The sequence below is a fragment of the Neolamprologus brichardi genome, unplaced genomic scaffold (assembly GCF_056152115.1).
Source record: "Neolamprologus brichardi isolate AB-2024 unplaced genomic scaffold, ASM5615211v1 NODE_ptg000008l+_length_2720982_cov_1, whole genome shotgun sequence".
NCBI classification, from domain to species: Eukaryota; Metazoa; Chordata; class Actinopteri; order Cichliformes; family Cichlidae; genus Neolamprologus; species Neolamprologus brichardi.
The window spans coordinates 2,137,813-2,158,618 of record NW_028270135.1 but is presented as its reverse complement, the minus strand read 5'-3'; the positions used below and the strand labels follow the sequence as shown (position 1 = coordinate 2,158,618).

Genomic DNA, 20,806 nt, shown 5'->3' with positions numbered 1-20,806 from the left:
TGCAGGTAGAACAACCTCTACACCAGAACACAGCATCTCTCTGCCATCTTGTTTCAGTTTATTCCTACCCACACGGCGCCCCTGTAGTGAACACCACACCTCATTCTCCACTCATTGTCACACAGATACACAAAATCACCATTACCCTCTGTCGCAGTCAGCCACCCACACCCACTCACAAGGTGCCATTTTCTGGCGAGACGTTTCACCATGAATGTGTGTTTGCATGCTTTATGCAGCACACAAGTGCATGCACAGACGTATGCATTAATGAATATGGGTGTAAAGAAGAGTTAATGCATTATCTCTGCTTTAGAATTCCTCGCTGCTGCTATGGAGGTGGGCTGGAAATCCCTTAGTTTAGCAACAATGTGCTTCAGCCACGCAGAAGCATGCAGAGGCAAAGACACAGCGCTCACATTCATCTTACTAACCCACAGCCGGCCTGCCAGCAACAGAAGAAAAAAGTGCCAAGCAGGAGGCTCCAAAGGTATTTCTTCTTCACTTTGTGTCCACACGTTGTCACTTTTTTTAGACATTCTGGCCTTTTATTATTTCTTTAGCCATCCATCACATCAATACACCAGACAGCAGTGATTAGGGTCTGATAAGAGTTGTGGAATTGATGAGTTGGTGATTCTGGCAGTTGAAGCAGTAAACTTAAAAAAAGGCAAGGGCAAAAATGAAAAAAAATGAAAAAAGTTTCAAGTCTGATTTCACTTCTGTCAACTTGTTATATGAATGCAGTAATCTTTCTTACTGCCTTTGGACATCAGCTGTTAGCTAGCTGGTAGGGATCAGTTACCAATGGATTTATCGGGCCAATGTAAATATAAACCATACAAGTTTATTACAGCTACTCACGCTTGGTATTTTTCCATATACAAATACCCTACACTTCAACTGAAAGAAAATACATTTATCTGGAAAATACTCCTGGTTAAAAGTGGTAAGCACCTCTCAGTCCACCCAGAGACAGCAAGGAGAGATAAAACAGAGTCGTCACTGATAATGACATTTATGAGTTTTTTGTAACTAATTTTTCCCACTGACAGACTGACAAACCTTTCTGGGTTGTAGTCTGCATCTGACTGTATGACAGCTGAAATCGGCTCAAGGCCATCTGTGCCCCTAAGCTGAGTAAATGATTTATGAGGAGTGTTTCATTATTGGTGACAACCCCCATCCCCAACCTCTGAATCTTGGAGAACATCAAACAAGACTTTTTGGGGGGGAACAAAATGTAAACAGTTAATTTTATGGATATTTATGCAGCTGAAGGTTTTAGTCCAGAGAAGAAGACAGACCAATAAAGCTGACAAATGCACAAATCCACTTACTAATCCTTAGTAAAATGTCCCTCACGTTTCACCAGTGCAACCAACATTAGTAATTACTATGGTATTACCCAGTAGTGAGGAAGGACAGATTGATTGATTTAACATTTGTTTAAGTGCACAAGTGACTGCAAGAGAGTTCGAGTTGCAATAGTTACATCAGTACACACTAGCATTGTAACGAAACACGTGCCTTGAAGCAGATCCATCCACAGTAATGGTTTTTGATGAATTCTAAGAAGAAATGCAACTTTTGAATAATTCATTTGCGGATCTAGCGTAACATTGCGTGGATAAATTGATGAATTTTGTATTAAGATGTTCTGTAATATTGATTTCAGACCTGCACATTTTCAGTTGGGTTACACTGTGACTGAGCCACCTCCCTGTGTCTTGGTGCAGAGTGCTTTCCATCTGTGACACCGTGTCCTTGTTTGGTTATTTTTCAAGCCTTTCTGCTTTATTAAATATTTCACGCTTGAAAATTGAAAAGCTGAAAGTGAGAGTGCATGATGTGCAACCAAGGTCACGACTCAGATGATCACATGGCATCACAGAGGACTTGCCTTTGTTGTCCTTCCCTACAGTTAACTTTATTGGGCACTTCTGGCACTTTCTCAAATGTGTCTCTTTTGTTCAAATTGAGTCATGTGCTTTCTCATCTCTTCACATCGCTCCAATACATCCTTTAATCACTCACTGCCTCCCCTGCTGTCCACTGAGGGCTAACAAATGAATCCTTTCACACTGCCACCACACATGCACAACCACTTATTGGAGTTCTACCAAAATGGAATTTCAGGGACAATATCACTGCAGTGAAGCTACCGACAGGCATCTTTTTTGTTGCAAAACCTTTAACTTTGACCGTTTGAATATTACAACATTCCAAAAATAGCCCTGAAGTCATCAGTCCTCTCATCTTAAAGGTTGAGGATTTCTCACCTAGTGCAGAAGCAACAAGTTTCCTATGTGTAAAACACAGACTCCTAACTGTTCCTGTGTTAAGACATTTAGATTTCAGAATAACATTTTCTCTCTAAACTGAGGAAGCTCATACGTCATACCAATATTCATGGTCACAGGGAAAGTGAGACTCTCTCAGATTGACATCCTTTCTACTCTGGATCAAAAGGTCACATCCCAGTCACTACAGTTTAAGAGCTTTCTATTAAAGATAGTGTTGACATAGTAAAGTGATTGCTAGAGGTCAGCCACACTCATTTGTCATCGAGTTTGAACAGAAGGAACTATCGATGAGTTGAATGCACAAATAAAAAGAGGCATCAATAGCACTCGCTTCTGCAATTTCCTTGTTAATCTTTTCTTTAAACATCTTTAAAACGATCATTAATCACACCCTTTTTTTATTATAGCCTCTTTCAAATGAGACCAACAGCATACATATGACAAAAAACAAAACAGTCCCAGTGAAAGCCCAGTTCAGTGGGATGGGCGGCTCACAGTCCATTAATCTCACAGTTCCTGCATCTGATCCACACCATAGAGGGTGGCGTCAAGATGACAAAAACATTCATTAATGCATCTTTTCATTTTGACACCACTGAATTACAGCCCACATCTGGAGCAGATTTGGTGATTTATGGTTGTTTCCCCCTGTTCAAATGTAGTCAACCAAATCAAGCTTTGAATGAAGGACAAAGGCTAGGACGATGAACGATAAGGAGAGAAAAATGGCCACATACACATCTACAAAAAGAGCCTGGATAAGAATGACTACATAAACGATTTTGTAAATGGCGTAGAGAAAGTTCCCAGATTAAAACTAACATCGTTATAGTCTGCAGTGATGCAATAATATATATTTGGTGGCATTGCTTTGTTCTGATAATGCCCCACCTTCTCATATGCATACATAGAAAGCCAATGTCAGGGAGGGAACAGCAACACAGAGCAGAGCAGCCATCAGTAACACCAGACACAATGACAGATACAGCATGAAAGGTGAGCGAACTAGCAAAGTGACTTCATAAGCAGCTGCTTAGAAAGGGTGTCCTATATAAAACTTGATGTGTAGAAAGGTGACCGCTGAGCCACCTTTTCCTAAATAAAAGTCTTACACACCTGCCAAATAAAACATCAATTCCAAAAAAGTTAGGGCTGTATGCAAAATGTAAATCGAAGTAGAGTGTAGAGTTTGCACATCTCAGAAACCCATGTTTTATTCAACACATACACAGCAGATTGGGCTGAAGGAAAACATTTTGCCCAGCCTGTTGTTTAGCTCATTTTGGCGCCTTGGCTCTTCTGCTGTGAATCAGTGATGCAGACTTTTGAATTGAGCACTGAAAACAACACAGGATCGATGTTTTCTAAAAATAAGATTTAACATTTGATTTGTCCTTAGCACACAGAGATTCCTCCAGATTTTCATAATCAAAGTCATCACAATTTTACATTACTGTTAGTATGAACAGAATTATGAAATTGTTCCACAAACTGTTTTCGATACAGTTTGTTGAAATTCATTGCAACAAACTGCATGTGTTCAACTGTAGTGAAATATCTATTAAATTGAATTCGTTGTCTTTACTGCAGAGAAACTCTCCCTCTCAGAGATGCTCTTTTTGCTATTGACCTGTTGCTAGTTAACCTAATTGACAAGAAGAATTTCCATCAGCTTTTTTCTTTTTAATAGCTCTTATTTTTCCAGTCTTTTGTGCCAACTATTTTCAGACAGGTTGCTGTCATATTTTTCAAGACAGTTAAATATCCCAGTTTAAACATTTCATATTTTTTGTATTTTCTATTGTGATGATAACATGGGTTTATAAGCTATGCTGATTAGTGCATTATCTTTTGGTTTATATTTCAAACCCAAATTTTTAGGAATCGCTGTTGTGTGAAGATCGATAACTACTTTTTTTTTTACTGGCAAATCTGTGAAATGCAGATATGTAACAATTAAGGTGTGAGACTGTTTTAATAAGAGTTTGCTGCTTCCAGAGCAGTAAGGGTTAAAAGTGGGGTAAGATTATTCTTACTTATACTAAATTTAACTTCAAGGCAATCATCATTTGCATTTGTATCGAATACAAACCTCCCCTGATGAAAATCTAATGAATTCCACACCCACCTTCTGCCTTCTGCTTAACTACACAATAAATAAGCTATTTCCTGCAGTACCACTGAACAGTAACTCTGCGAGGTAAAATGCAATGTGCAATGTAGGATTATGTTTTGACTGCGAACAGCACACAGTGAGATTGTACAGCTACCCATAGGAGGCAGCAGATAACAGCTCTCAAACATTGCAAAGAGTGGGCTTTGCATAAACTTTTAATTTACAAGAATTAAAGGATTACAAGCTACCAGGACAATCAGATAAGTTCCCTTTTTCTTTGTAGTTTTACTTTGGTGACCTTTTATGCTTATGGCTGTATGAGGACAAGGAAATGCTTCAGAACCCTCTATAAGAAGCCAAACTCCTCATCTAGGATCCATCCGCTAGACATGAGCAGAGCTTGTGTGGTGCTGGACAGGACCTTCCACACACCTGCAGAGAGGGAGTGAAGGAAGCTGGAACACAGATTATAATCTAGGAAGTCTTTGGTTACTGAAGGTCCTGAGACTACAAAGCTGCAAACAACATTTATCCTAATCAAGCCTCGTCCATCTCAAATATCTCACCTCTCAGCTCACCTGTCAGCCTCTATACTTTCCTTTATCCTCCCCTAACCTCTCTCTCTCTCATCTCTATGTCTATTGTCTTTCCTTCATCCATCATTCACAGCCATCACCCCTCTGGTCCCCTCTTTGCTGCGCAGTTGGCCATAACCATCTGACAGTCCGACCTTTTCACACAGAATCTATTACATCTCCCCAGCCACTCTTTATCTTCATCTTCCAATTCACTCTACCAGTCACCAATCCAACCAAATATTCACAGACTGCTTGCCTCCTCCGTTTGAGGTCTCACACGGTTCCAATGTCACTCTTTCACTCTGAACATATCATCTATGAGATGCTTTGCCAGGATGGGCTGAAGCAAACAGGGAGAAAAGCCGTAATGTGTCCTTCTTTATCGCCACAGAAGCCAACAGTGGATGTTATATTTCTTTTTTATTTTTCACACCTTAAGGCACAAACAGCCCACACCCCACTGATGAGCACCATAAGCAGGATTATATAAGGATGATAACTAGCGAAGAGGAGGCTGGAGCGGCAAGGGGATATTAGCTGCTTCGGAGACTGGAGGAGGATAAGGCACGAGATACCCACCACAACATCTTCTCTGCTTGGTTGACTTCCCACGACTGGCTCAGTATCAGCCCACTATCAGCCTGGGGAGGGAAAGATGGGGAGGCAGCAATGGTGGCTCAGAGGAGAAGTGGGAGGAGGAGGGCCAAGGAAATAAGGCCACAGGCTGATTAGGGAAAGTAAGTGAGGGAACAGAGAAAAAAGAGAGATAGATGGAGGAAAGGTTAGGGGGTTGAAATGGAGGGGGTGAGAAATGTTCCATCCCTCTGGCCATAGTCCTGATGAAGCCGGGATAGAGATGTCAGGCCACATCCTGTCTGCTGGGGGAAGGGGGGGACTGGGTTCAAGCAGCAGACAATTACACTTCAAGCCACAGGCCCTCAGCCAGCCCAATGCATTTTTGTGTTTCTCTCCATCTCTCTTCCTCTTTGCTCCCCCTCCCCCCAGCTCTGAGTATCCTCAAAGCTATCCAGTATCAGCACCACTTGATTCTCCTCTGTTCCCGAAAGCTTCCCGGAGGCCGATCAAATGTCTCTTTCTGGACCGCAGAAGGATGAAATATGGTGCAAGGTCACAGGTCTTGCTTACGTCAGATGACACCTTAAACCTTCCATTTGCCTCTTTCTCCCTTCTATAGCCAGTGCCCTCGAGGACAATTGTTCTCACTTTTTACAAATAATACATCTTTTCTCCAGCTTGATTGCCACTGAAGATGTCATTTTGATGTCATTCTCCATTACTTTGGAGGGAGCACCATGTTAAACACCACCGATGACCTACTGAGGTTCAGCCATAACACAGACCAATCTAGTGCAAATAGTTTCTTGAAAGCATTCCTTGTTTCTCCTCATTTTACAGGAAGGCAGGGATTTTTTGGGAAGAGATGCAGTTGATATTTTAACAGTGTATCAACAGCAATCAAATACTTTTAGCAAAGTTAAACAACCGTGAACGCATTTCTACTTACCATTTATCTCAACATCTTTTCCACTCTCTTTCACACTGGGTAAACAGTTTTCAAGATAAACTCCATTGTGATAGCAGCTATCACCCTCACTCAGTAGGGGTGGCTGGTCCCAGCATAAACATGGAGTCTGCATGATGCCACAGGGTCTGTTGGATGTACTGGAGGTTAAACAGTCCTCAAGCCACTGGCACAGCATCTGACAGGCTGCCATGCTAGGGTTGCGTTTCCCCACCACCAGATACTCTGTCTTGAAATCTCCATTTCCCTCTGTGATTGCCATACCAGCCCTAGGATGTCCTTTCCTCATTTGTAGGAACTGTTTCCCAGCCTCCAGGAAGGCCACAGGCGCAGATGTATCACAAAGCCTCACAACTTCATCAAAACTCTCCATGCCCAGGTAGGTGCGTGTAGTCTCCAGGAAGGAATCATACTGGAATGTGCGAAGCTGCTGCGCCATACAGTGCTGAGTGGGTTTAGTCACTTTGATGAAGATTGTGTAGCGTCGTGGATCGGGGTTCTGTAGGGTCCAGGAACAAGGCACGGCGGGAAACACTGAAGAAGACAGGAAAAAGCCAAAAAAGCGGCTTTGGACTACTGTGGAACACAAATCAGACTCTGGGCCAGAGGGGGCTGCATGACAACAACCCCTCATCAGCAGAAAAAGGGCAATGTGCAAGAATAGCACTGGGAGTGGCCACCTTGCCTGGCCAGGAACCAGGAGAAGAATGCTTGTCATGGTGTGTGGATGGATAGAAGGAGACACCTCTCTCTGACTGTGGATGAGTCAACTTCCAGCTCAGTGTGGTGAGGAAAGACGAAGGAAGAGGAGGGGGAGTATAGATTCTTTCAAAAACGCAGTAACTGGCCCATGGCTGCGTCAGTCGACCCTGAGAGTCACAGGAACCTGCAAAAAGAGAAAAGACGAGATATAAATCTGATCACACAATGGTACTGGATTATACTTATTCTGTTTATCTGCATGATGAGAAATCGCACTCAGCTATTATTGTTTATGCTGCAAAATGAGAACGACTGTGGTGACTCGGGCTCTGTAGAGAAACAAGAAGACGAACAGCAGCAGATGGAAGGAGGGAAGCTGTGATTTAGTTTAAGTTTTTCTTCATTATGTGAGTTCAAATTGGTCTCCTCCTGAGAGACAACTGTTTTCCTCACATGTCTGCTCCCATATTTCATCCGGCAGCACATTAATTTGTCCAATTATAAGACTATTAATTACAAAAAAGGCAACACCTGCAGTCATTCATTAATCCACTTTATCAGGGCCCAGCAACAGACACAAATGCTATGATCACTACTTGTACTTGTGTTTGCTTATTAAAGCCAGAACAATTACCTTATGTACTGCTGTCTGAGACACTTTGGAGTGTATTTCACTTTTGACCCATTTCTTCTTTTAAACTCTTTTTTCTCTCTCTCTCTCTCTCTTTTTTTACATTATATGAAGGACTGCGTTTCACTGAGTAGCTTTGCTGCTTTTAGTAGTTAAAGATCAGTACTATCATATTGAAATGCTGTGATGTGGAAAACAGCTTTAGAATGGTAAACAGCATCATTCAAATTTACATTGCTTTATTCCTCTTGTAGTGAAAATTAAATCGTTTCAGCTGAGTGAACAAATTAACTTCAAATGGGTGCTTTATAGGAAATTGTTGAATCCATTGTTTAAAGTGTTCTATGAAAAACAAAAGGCAGAATGTTCAAGGGAGATCTGAACAAAGAAACAACAATAACGTGAAGACATGACGAAAACATGTTCAACTGATAGAAGTTTGAAGAAAGTGATAGAAATGTGTTCGGCAACCTTCAAGTGTAAGTTGCAAAAACGTTCATATACATTTCACGGTATTTTGTATTCTAGCGGTCAAAAGGAAAGCAGTTGCTGTTTGTCATAAACCCCCAGACTGACCCAGTTGTCAGCAAATATTCAAAATTTTATTATAAAAATTATAAAAAGAAAAGGCAACACTATTGGCAATTGTCTGCTTTCTGAAACACAATGAATATAAACCTATTGTGGTATTTTTGTGGCTATAGTTTGGATCCTTTTCTTACATTTTATTTTGCCTCTATATCACCAAAGTGGATTTTAAATCAAATGTCAATATGCAATTAAACAGCAAACCTTCAACTTTAATTCAAGGGGTTTAACAAAAGGCATGTCTTAAGGGTTTTGGAATTAAAGCTATTTTTAAAGATGGTCCTCCATTTTCAGAGCTTCAACAGTAACTGGACAAATGAACATCGATTTGCATGTAAGGATTGGTTTAAATGGAGGAAAATCCTTGGCAATGACTGCCTGAAGTCTGGAAATTGCGGACATCACCAAATGCTGTTTCCTCCCTTGAAATGTTCTGCCAGGTCCTTACTGAAGCCGCTTTTAGTTGCTGCTGCTGCTTGTTTGTGGGTTTCAGTTTTGTCATCAGTAACTGAAAAGCACGCTATGCTCGACTGAGATCGTGTGACTGAGAAACTCTTGGGTTGCTTTAGTAGTTTTCTTTGGGTCGTAATCCATTTGCACTATAAAATGCCATCTGATTTGTCTGAACTTCAGCAGAAAGTGTAACCCTGTACACTTCAGAATGTATCCCACTACTTCTATCAGCAGTTGCATAGCACTGTTCCATTGGCAGCCATGAATGCCCATAAGATTACCTGTTAAACATGGTGGAGGCAATGTGTAATGCTTTGGCTCAATATGTGTCCTTTTCCTTCTCCATACTTGTCTCTATCATTCTGGCACAAGTGCATCTTGGTTTTATCTGTTCAAACATTTTATTTCAAAGCTGGGTGACTCCGTTCAGATGTTTTGTGCCAAAATCTGTGCTGGCCCTGGTGTTCTTGGGTGTAGCTGGCATTTTGCGCCTTGTCTGGATGCATACATAGCAGTTGCAAAATCACAGACTTAAGATCATGAGACTGATGCAGAGTGTGAAAAAAATGTCTTTGAAAAGCCAAATAATACCAAAATAAAGAACATTATTAAAACCAATTTCTCAGATGTAAATTCAAACAACAACAAGGTAAATATGGCACAACTGGATCTCTGTCGTGGACCTCAATATGGATTTCACATAGAGAGATCCTGACAGCAATTTTGTTTAGTGTAGCCAAGGAAACTAGCACAATGTGAAACCTGTGCCTGATTAATCAAAATGACCTGTGTGTGTCTGTGTTTGTCTACAGGGAGGCTTGAAGTGGGATAGCATTAAAGATACAGTGAGCTGTTGGGACTCAATAAAGATGAGCTATTATAACAAATGAAACACAATCTAAACAGAAAATTTAGAAAGCGGTCTGTAGTGTCTCTACAGAATGGAGTTTCATTTCCAAGCAATGTTAATTAAGCAAACCATAATCAAACTATACAGCTGGCATTGTCAAACAAGAGCATTTTTTCTTTGACGATAAAAATGAAGCCACTCCAAACAGCTTTGGAGCTTCACAGATCTCAGATCACTGTAGTAAATAAATGACGAAGATGATGATTTGTACAGAAGAAAAATAAATGCTTTTATATTTCATGGTGTATTTTAAATGCTTTGTGTAGCAACTTTATAGCTGCCCATCAAATTAGGAGACATACTATGAGCTGATTTAACCGCACAAAATGACCACATTCCCTAACATAGCATATGAACACCCTTAAAAACTTTATGTTGCTAATCATTGTTTATCCGTGGCTACTGCAATCTGTATTCTTGGATTGTCACTCATGACATACCGGACTTTCCTACATTTGTCAGCATTCCTTTGAACACAACATTTGAGATAAGTTTTTTCAAAGTTGAGTTCAAGGGTGTAAATTTAAAAAAAAAACAAACCCTCTGATATGGCAAAATATCAATCTTTAAAATTACTGAAGATTTACTATTTGTAATTGGGGTTCTTTTTTTTTGCCTTTTTATGGATGTTAAAAGATTTATAACTAAATGGTGCTCCTCTGGTGCAGTGATTCTTCTAGTCTCCTTTCATCTTGCCGTTGCTCACACCTTGACCTGTTTCACCTTGTGTTTTCCCGTCTCAGCCTGGTGGCTCTCTAATTTCACCAACCTCTTTCACTAGACAAACCTGACATGAGTGAATTAAATCAACGTTTAATGGAGGATAAAGACCTGGTATTGACAGCTCCACCTCTTCTTTCTCCAACCCCTCTTTCACCCACCCATATTTCCAACTCCTCCTGCTCTTAACTTGCGATGAACAAATCTTATTACCCGATGCACAGCTGCCTGTTCATGTCAAAACTCCCCTCATTACTAGGGATGGGTATTGATAAGATTTTCACGATTCCGATTCCATTTTCGATTCTGTTTAACGATTCGATTCTTTATTGATTCTTTTTTAAAAAGGAGAACACTAAGGTCGATTAACTTAGAACTTTGTTTTATATCTTCTCTTTGAACAAGATAGAAATTTAGGAGTAACATGGCCTTACAAACCCAACAGTGAGATCTTAAGAGATCCACAGCCTACGGCTCTTCAATGGGGTGTCACAGGGTCCCCAGGAAAAAAAAATTGTAAATGTAAAATAATAAAATAAATATTCTTCTGTAGCAATAACAAAGTATAACATAAATTATTCTGTAGCAATTACACAAGAATATCCAGTAATGTCCCTGCCTACAATTAAACACATTCACTTACTGAAAATCATCTGCTGTGGCAAATGGGTGCAAACCTTTGACCACAAACTGAGTCACTGCTCGGTGACATTCGTCTATCCTGGCCTGAAAGGAGACGCTACCGGCAGACTGCAGCGAGAACTGCCAGCATCTGAGCCAGACTCTTTCTCTCTCATCATGGTCACCTAAATGCACAGTAATGGCAGGTTTTGTAATAAGGCAGAACGCATTAACATAATATGCACTGTTAGTTGATTATTTACCTGCTGCATTAACGGGAGAGGACGTGCAAACGATTGAGATTCACGAGTCCGGAGCAAATTAAAAACACGACATTCATTTAAGGTCATCGCGTGTTTTGTGAGCAAATGCTTTTGCATATTCGTAGTGTTTCCTCCCTTAAATGAAATATCTACTTAGCAAGTATTGCAAGTTGCCCTGTTGTCATCCGTTCTCGTAAAGTATAATCAAACTTTTGAGCGGTTGAGCCGCCATGTTTTCTGCCAGTTAAATGATGCTCCGCAACGTGGGGACGTCATTCGGGGCGACTGGAATCAATAAGGGAATCGTTTGCAAAAACCCCCGCACTGGCACACACACAGACCCCATACTGTCACACATCGATCTTTGTGTTTGAAAAACTTGCAGACCCAGAGCAGCTATTAACACACTTTCAACTACTGCTGTAAAGAAGAATAAGATATGGCAGTGAAAGAAATCCGAGTTGAGGATTAATCTCATTGTTTCCTGTCAATTAATCAATACACCCCTTTGAATCTCTTCTTTTACATGCTGCATTATGGACAGGGAGTGTTTTATCTTCCCACAGAATAACAGAACAAGGTACGGACTCTGGTTTTCTTAGGCATTCTCTAAATTCGCAAACTTTAGCAATGGTGACACAGAAAATGGAGTATTTAAATAATTTATGTATTTTTAAAGCTTGTTTCTTCGTTTGGTAGAAGTAATAATACATTCAATGAAAAGTGGTCCAGTGTGTAATGGTTAAGCCCATTTTCTTTCTTATGTCTTATGTATGAGCATGAAAAGCACACAGATATGGCAGAATAGAACCAAAACATAAAGATTCATGACTTGACATAATATTCAAATCTACAGTGGTGTGAAAAGTGTTTGCCTGCTTCCTGCTTTCCTATTTGTTGTATGTTCGTCACACTTAAATGTTCAGATCATTACATTAACTGTGGTGCATTACATCTTTGAAAAGCTGAGTTTAATTTCTCTAGCCACACCCAGGTCTGATTACTGCCACACCTGCTCTCTATCAAGAACTCACTTAAAAGGACACGCCTGACAATGTGGAGTAGACCAGAAGACCCTCAAAAATCAGACATCATGGTTTGGCCCAAGGAAATTCAGGAACAAATTAGAAACAAAGTCATTGCAATCAGCTGGTCTGGAAAAGGTTATAAAGCCATTTCTAAAGCTGTGGGACTCCAGTGAACCACAGTGACAGCCATTATCCACAAATGGTGAAAACATGGAAAAGTGATGAACCTTCCCAGGAGAGTTCAGCTGACCAAATTTACTCCAATAGCGCAGTGGCGACTCATTCAAGAGGTCACAAAGCCCCAGAACAACATGCCAAAGACTGCAGACCTCACTTGCCTCAGTTAAGGTTCATGACATCGTCATAAGAAAGAGACTGCGCAAAAAATGGCCTGCATGCCAAAGTTCCAAGACCAAAATCACTGCTCAGCAAAAGGAACATAAAGGCTCATCTCAGTTTTTCCAAAAACATCATGATGACCCCCAAGAATTTTGGAAAAATACTTTGTTGCGAGACAAAAGTTTAACTTTTTGGAAGGTTTTACGCCCATTACATCTGGTATAAAAGTAGCACAGCATTTCAGAAAATGAGTGTCCGGCTATCTGTTTGTGACCTCAAGCTGAAGCACAGTTGGGTTCTGCAGCAGGACAATGATCCAAAACACATCAGCATGTTCACCTCTCAATGGCTTAAGAAAAACAAAATGAAGGACTTTGAAGTGGCTTAGTCAGTGTTCTGACCTGAATCCGATTGAGAAGCTGTGGCATGACCTTAAAAAGGAGGTTCATGCTCGAACCTCCCTTACAACAATTCTGGAAAGATGAGTGTGAGCTGTAAAAGACTCACTGCCAGTTATTGCAAGCGCTTGACTGCAGTTCTTGCTGCTAAAGGTGGCCCAACTAGTTATTAGGTTTAGGAGGCAATCACTTTTTCACACAGGGCTATGTGGGTTTGGATTTATTTCCCCTTAATAATAGACACCTTCATTTAGAAACTGCATCTTGTTTGTGTTATCTTTTTCTAATATTTAAATTAGAGGGTTACATACAAAAAAATTGGGAAGGGGCCAAACTGTCTTTCACACCACTGTATGTCTATTGGACAGATGTAAAACATTTGAGTGATTCTTCAGTCTTTTATTAGTATTTTATTTTTATTTATTGTCAGATGTTATTTTGACTGTTTTTATGTCTTTGTATCTGTCTATCACATTTAACAGGACATGTCATTTGTCATTACTTGTCTAACACATAAATCTTAGGTTTGTACTCAGATATGTGAAGCTCCAAAAATGATTAAAAGTAAACGGGACCTTTTATATACACCTTATATAGTGTATATATAGCCCTAAATTAACAATATTGGTAATAATGATAATCATATTTTTATGTATCGTCTCTCTTTTATGTAATGGTTATTCTACCAGTATGTGCAAGCTGTAAGATAATTAAAAAGGTCAAATTATATTTTTAATCCTACAATATAAATATGGTTGTTATCTATAATTTTAAAATGTAGTGTTTTACAAAAAAAACCCAGAAAAAAACAGCAAAGCACATTGTTGTTTTGTTATTAAGATGCCAATTGCTGGTCGCCAGTTTAGCTCACTGGGACGAGCAGACGACCACATACAACTTTGTATAAAGCAGCTGGCCTGGTTTCAATCTGATGCCCCCCGGCTTTTCTGTCACTCTTCACTGCACTCTGTAATAAATCTGATAAAGACCAACAAAATAAAGGTACCAGGTACAGATAATTACTTGCATTCCTGAACAGAAAAATTACTTGTTTGAAAGTCAGTAATGGCTGAATGTTGTGCTAGATTAATTTCTGACTTCCACTCAGCAGTCCAATATGCCGGCTTAAATTTGGGTATTAAAAAAACAGTCAAGTCATGTTGCCTAATAAATAACAATATAATTTTAGTTTTAGGGTTTTGACCTATTTAGAAATTACTTGTCTTTTATTGTTTTTATGACAGGTGGTCTAATAAATTTGTTAAGCACTGTATGCTGACCTTAACACTTTGAAACTGTCGTATTATGACAGAAAAGCAAAACCTTCCCCCCCTAACAGCACATTTTCTAATTATTCACAGTTTCTGTTTAATATCTTGGCTTCTGGAGGTAATTTTTTGCCATCAGCATCAAACTCCCACCAAATCTGGCAGATATTTCAATTCACAGTGAAAGCTGCCAGTTCTTTAAGTGACACTCATATGTTTAGCAAATGCCCAAAGGAACACTGAAGGATTTATTTCCCTTTTTTTTTTTTACTTTTCCAAAAACAGAAGTTGCAAATTGATGACAATGCCTGTACAAGTATAGATTCAGTTCTGTACACCGCTAAAAGAGTATATCTGTATTCAGAGCAAAAAATGCTTTACTGGGTACAAAATTTAGTATTCTGTAGTGTGGAATTATTCATTCCTTTCAGCCTGTGGCTAGCACAGCAAGCAATTAAAAGAACAAAGTTGTTGCATTAGCCAGGAACCTAGGAGCATGAATCCATGTAAACATGCCCAACAGGCTGACTCTGTGAGCGAGTCAGAACAATGGCTCAATCAAAGGGAAGCCACAGTCCCTCAGACAGAAATGCATAGAGACAGAGAGAATGATGGAGACAGACAAAGAGAGCACTGATGAGAAAATGATAGAGTCGTGTGGAGCATCAGTTCTCACATCAGCAGCACAGGGATTACAGGCTGATTAGCAGAGTACCTCTGGGACCTGCTGCCACACTGCCATTTAAACTACAAGGCAGAAAGCCACTGGCAGCTTTCCTCTTCTCTGTAGCAAAAATTGAGTAAAATTGCTCTTCTGTGTCAGCAAATTCTTTCACATGCAAAATATGTCAGCAGGGACAACATTACTCTGTCTTTATTTGGTGGATACAAATCACCAAGGCTGTTCATTTCATGTATACAAGGCTCTTGTGAGCAATCACACACAGAAGAAATGGGGAAGGTGGGAATCATAGAAAGGTAAGGCTAAAACAAGATGCCGAGGAGTCACCTACAGTAAAGCAACTAGGGAAAATCCAAAATGAAATCAAACTTGGGCACCCAGTTACTGTTTTTTAAGTCATTAAAGATGCTATGCTTTTCTCATGGGCCTTGGTATAATGCAAGCAGATCACTGCTATTTTACATATATGTATTGTTAATTGTATCTCATAATCAAAATGTCTGGATTTTCCACTTATTTCTTTGTATTCCTGAGCCGGGTTGCCTGTCTCTTTGTTTTGTTTTGTCTGTTTTGTTTCGTTCTGCTATGTTGTTGTTGTTGTTGTTTTGGTTATTTGTTTGTTTGTTTAATTTTGGTGTCAGTATAAAGTTTAGAACTCAATAAACACACAGTTAAAAAAAAAATCTATGCTCTACAATCATTCTATCACAGAAAAAGGATAGAAATCATAGAAATGAAAGAAATCATTAAACGCCTAAAACTACCTTCATGCACATGATGAGTGGATGTTAACTTCTGACCACAACTGTGCATACATGAGAGGCAGTTTGTTCCGTAGTTAGACTTCCCTGACTGATACATTGTGAAGTCACAGGGTTGCAAAGAGATACTCTCTAGTAGCTACACTCATTTTGTGTAGTCAGTGGAGAGTGTGACGGTTTGTTTCCAAGATGAAGTGTCTGCCTAGAAGATAGTACTTCAATGACTCCACAGTCCATATCATTGGAAGACACTCCACTTTCTAGAGTGGAATATCTTTACTCTCTGTCCCGCAGCTTTCTTCTGAAGAAAATAACTTGATGTCTTCCTCCATCCACCTCCTACAGCAGTACTGTCCCTATGCCCACTCCAGCGGCATCTGTCTGGATCAATAATGTATACTTTATTGATCCACGTGGAGAAATTCCTCTCTGCATTTAACCTATTCACACAGTGAAGCAGTAGGCAGCCATTGGGCGCCAGTGGAGCAGTATGTAGGGACGGTACTTTGCTTAGGGATACCTCAGGGCAGCCGTTCAGTCGATTCGGACCTTCTGATCATGGGGCCACCACTACCTACTGAGCTATCCCTGTCCCTGAAAGGCCTTGTGAAATCCAGAGTGTGAAGAACTGAGTTGCCTGGGATGGCTGACTTCAGCTCAATGGAAACCCTGTCATGCATTTGTTAAGTCAGTGAGGGCTGTTGCCGTCTTTGCAAAGTGAGTGAAATTGTACAGAAACATACACCTCCCTGTATGTGTCAGGGACTGGATAATCATGGATAGCGGAAAATGGAAAGCGGAGGAACGCTTTCCTCAGCTGAGTTTTGACTTGATACTCCACCAGCTTTTTTGCCGGTAGGGTGAAGTGAGCCACATGCTCTGCCCAGGTCTGGCTAGCTACCACCACGTCATCAAAGTACACTGCAGAAAACTCTTGTTTAGGTCAAGAGTGGTGATAAACTTGCTTCTCCCCACTTTCCACTCTCTTCACTGATGCCAGACATTGGATAGGAATCTGACTTGGAGACAGAGTTGAGATATCTTTAGTCAATGCAGAACCTCAGTGAGCCATCTACACCATAATTGGGTTGATGCTTCAAGTATCTGAATTGCCAACAGTAGGTCAATCTCCTTCTTTAGCTGTGGCAACAGGCATTCAGAAATTCTGTAGAGCTTTGTGCAGGGTAGAGTTTTGCCCCTCGGGGAGACTTCAACAGAGTTATAAAACTAACTTTTCTTATAACAATAGTGGATCAAGGTCTTATATCTTCCTACTGGGAAGGCTGGGCATGAGTAAGAGTTACTGAATCTTGCTCTGCTTTGCTTGTAGGAAATAATTATTTTCCCTGTACTTCATACTTTAATTAAAATACTTGATGGGTTTTTCTTTCTTCCTATCAGATATGTAATATTATTTGACATTACCAAGGCATTTTGGTACTCTGTAAGGCCCAGCTCATTTGGCCAGCAGCTTGCTGTCACTTACATTGAGCAACAACAACACCTGCTGTCCTGGTTGGAAAGCCATTCCTTTGGCATTCTTGTTGTACCAGGTTTTCTGAGCTACTTTCATGTTCTGCTGTGCCAGTGTGGTCATTTTCTCCAGTCTGTCTTTTATTTTCTGCACATAAGCCACAATATCCTCTCCATCTGCTCCTGGATGTTCTTATAATAAAAAGATAGCTCTTTCAGCGGGTCCCCTCTGAGCTCTCGTGGTAACCAAACTTGAAACTGCAAATTCTGAGTGTATCTACAGACTCATTTCCTAATTTGAAGCAGCATTCAGATCTCCTTGATTTTCAGTATCAGTGGAATCCTACCATATACAGTAACACTGTAGGAAAATCTAGACCTAAAACAGGACAGCTTGTTTGCTAAACCCACTGACAAGAGGAATGTCTGGCTACCTAGAGTCAAACAAACATCGGCCATGGAGTAATCCTTCTCATCACCACTGAAACAGCTTAGCCCTTTATAACTGGAACCCGTGTCTAAGAGTGTTTTCTTATGCTGGTCATTTACTAGTACAGGTGCTATGGTTACAGGTTCTGAGGACTGAATACAAAAGGGATGCCTTTCTCGGTGTAGTTCCCAGGCAGTCTAAGAAGCTTGGAAAGTGTCTGGACTTCTTCGAGTTTCTTAAAGATGTTTCACCTGACATCTGAGAAGCTTCTTCAGTTCTAAGAGCAATTGGTGGAGAGTCCCTGATTTTTAAGTCCCTAAGAGGGTCGTGGACACAGATGGCTTCTTTCACTGTGAGAAATCCATACATGGATTCTTCCAATGTATCTGTCTATCTTTGAACAGAGGGGGTGGCTTGCGACACCAACTGACTGGGATCTATAATCCACTTTTGAAATCTCTTCCCAGATGCCTTAATGCCCACTTACATCTTGGGTCATTTGACCTCAGTATGTTACATGATAGGGTGGGACAAGGTCTCACAATGGGTTCTGATTGTGACCCACACCCGTTTTCATGCCTTGGCTCATGTGATTAGGCAGAGGATCTATAGGGGTTCCACAACCCTCCTAGGGACACTCCCAATAGAGCTTAAAAATCTGAGACTCTTCACCTATTGCTCTTAGAACTGAAGAAGCTTCTCAAATGAGAGGTGAAATGTCTTCAAGGAACTTAAAGAAGTCCAGACGCTTTTTCTTTCCAAGCTCCTTAGACTACCAATGACCCGGATGGCTGAAAACCTTCAAGACATAGAAAGTTATAATGAGTATGACTTACTTGATTGCAGTAGTAACACCTGACATCTGATTCTGAGAAAACTTGTACAAGTTTATCTTTCAAATCTTTAATCTCTCAAATTCATCATTCATAAATATTCATTTTTGTTCCTACAGCTACTAACTCCTGCTGACTCCAAACCACTTAATTCATCTGCAGCTCATTTAGATAGTGTTATCCAGCCAGAAATTGCAATGCACAAAGCTGTTATTGAAAAATCGATTTTGTTTTATAGGAATGTATTTTTCATGCCATTGAGAAGTTTTAACTTTGAAGTGAACAGAAATAAAAGAGGTGTAATAACATTCAAACAATTACATATCTTAACTCAGGATGAAGGAAACAGTTTTACCTTTAAGGATTTAAAGCACAATTTAACAAATGCAGTGTTGCCGAAAGAAAGAAGTTTGAATGTGTACCATAGTAACAGTAAAATTATACAGCTGTGCCATAGTTAACTACAAAGAATACCCCAAATCTGTAAGGTTTAAAGCTTGCATTTACAACAGCAGATCATGCAGAAAGTTTGAGTGCATTTAAAAGCATTATTGATGGCTGCAGTACACTTGTATATTATACTATAAATGTATAGTATTCAGTAACATTTTGTGGATCCTTCATTGCAAATCTCTTTTGCATGACATCTGTCTTCAATCTGCCCATTTTCTGCACTTCCACAATACATTCCTGTCCTTAGCTATGAAAGTTAATAGACGAATAAGCTAGGGGAGAACTCAACAAACTGCTGCTGTTTCTGTGCAGCTGCACGCTGACGACTGCTATAACAAAACCTGCGACATCTTCTGAGGCTCCAAAATTAAACAGATAATCATCTGTCTCTGTTGATGAATGTGTTTACTGCGGTAAATGTCAAAACCTTTCTAATAAGCAGAGGAAAGATATGTCACACACACACACACACACACACACACACACACACACTCGTTCACCATCATTCAGGTACATGTTTCATTTCAGCTCCCGCAGAGCTCAACAGAATGTTTTACAGTTAAGGCGGGGTATGTTTAATTGATAAAAAGTGATGTAGAATATAGTCACTGTGCAGGCAGTACTCGATTGCAAAAAAGGGATAAACAATTAATGAAACGATGTGCATATATGCTTATCATACTGGCATTGCGTGCACTGTTTTGTTCAACATTCTAGAAATTCTGCTATGCAACCTGTTTGTCTTTTTTTTTTTCTAAGAATGGGGCTAAAGGGACAGCCTGCAGTGGCACCAGTTCTCCTGAAAATTTGCATGAAAAGGACCTTGTCCTTTAGGTCTTGGAGTCTGCTTTAGATTGCATTGCGTTAACACCATTACCACAGCATTTAATCTTGTGCTTCGGTGCTGTCGACATGCTGTTATGTGGCTGCAGCATCTCCTAATAGGTGTTTATGAAGGCAGAAGCTCTACAAATAAATTAGAACTTGCATTAGCCAACTTTTAAGTGGTCTGGTGTGTTATTTATTTCTGACAGAAATTTATGACTCTCCTGTGTGTGTGTGTGTGTGTGTGTGTGTGTGTGTGTGTGTGTGTGTGTGTGTGTGTGTGTGTGTGTGTGTGTGTGTGTGTTTCATGCAAGAACAGTAAAACTGCATTCAGCAAGAACCCGCGGAATAAAATAAAAGCTAATATCTCTTTCCGCTGGCTTCTGTTATGCAAATATATTGTGGAAATTTACTGAAATATATTGTAGTATGATCTCAGTAGTTGTTTTAAAATAAGGAAAAGAGGATACAACAATTTTGAAAATAAGGCTAGAGTTTGGGTATATCCACTATCTCTCTTCACATGTCCAAATGATCTCATCCTCACCTCTCTAACTTTGCCATCCGTCTGATTTACTCATTTCTAATTTTGTCCATCCTGGTCCTTCCCAATGAAAATCTTAAAATCCTCAATTCTCAACTTAGACTCCTGTTTTTTGGCATACATCCCACCTTCGAACCATACATCACAGCAGATCTCGCTATCATCTTCTCTTTTTTCTTGCTGCTATTCTTCTGTCTCTAATCCCTGACCCTCACTCATCTCCACATACTGCACCCTGACTACACTCTCTTCTTTACCTTTGGATAGCTAAACCAGTCATTTAAACTCATCTAGCCTTATGTCTACTTGTTACATCTTTGCTTTTATACCTGCTTCGCTCT

At 40.1% G+C, this 20,806-nt stretch overlaps 1 protein-coding gene across 8 annotated transcripts in view; it reads right to left on the bottom strand.

Moving 5' to 3' along the window:
* The window catches only part of adgrb1a (adhesion G protein-coupled receptor B1a), a 192,747-nt gene that overhangs the window by 137,824 nt on the left and 34,117 nt on the right, over nucleotides 1-20,806 (bottom strand). For all 8 annotated transcript variants that reach the window (XM_087837160.1, XM_006804483.3, XM_006804487.3 and 5 more), the window contains exon 2: nucleotides 6,526-7,429. In XM_087837160.1, the coding sequence (XP_087693286.1) occupies nucleotides 6,526-7,261 (736 nt within the window). In that variant the 5' untranslated portion in view covers nucleotides 7,262-7,429. The remainder of the gene's footprint in view (nucleotides 1-6,525; nucleotides 7,430-20,806) is intronic.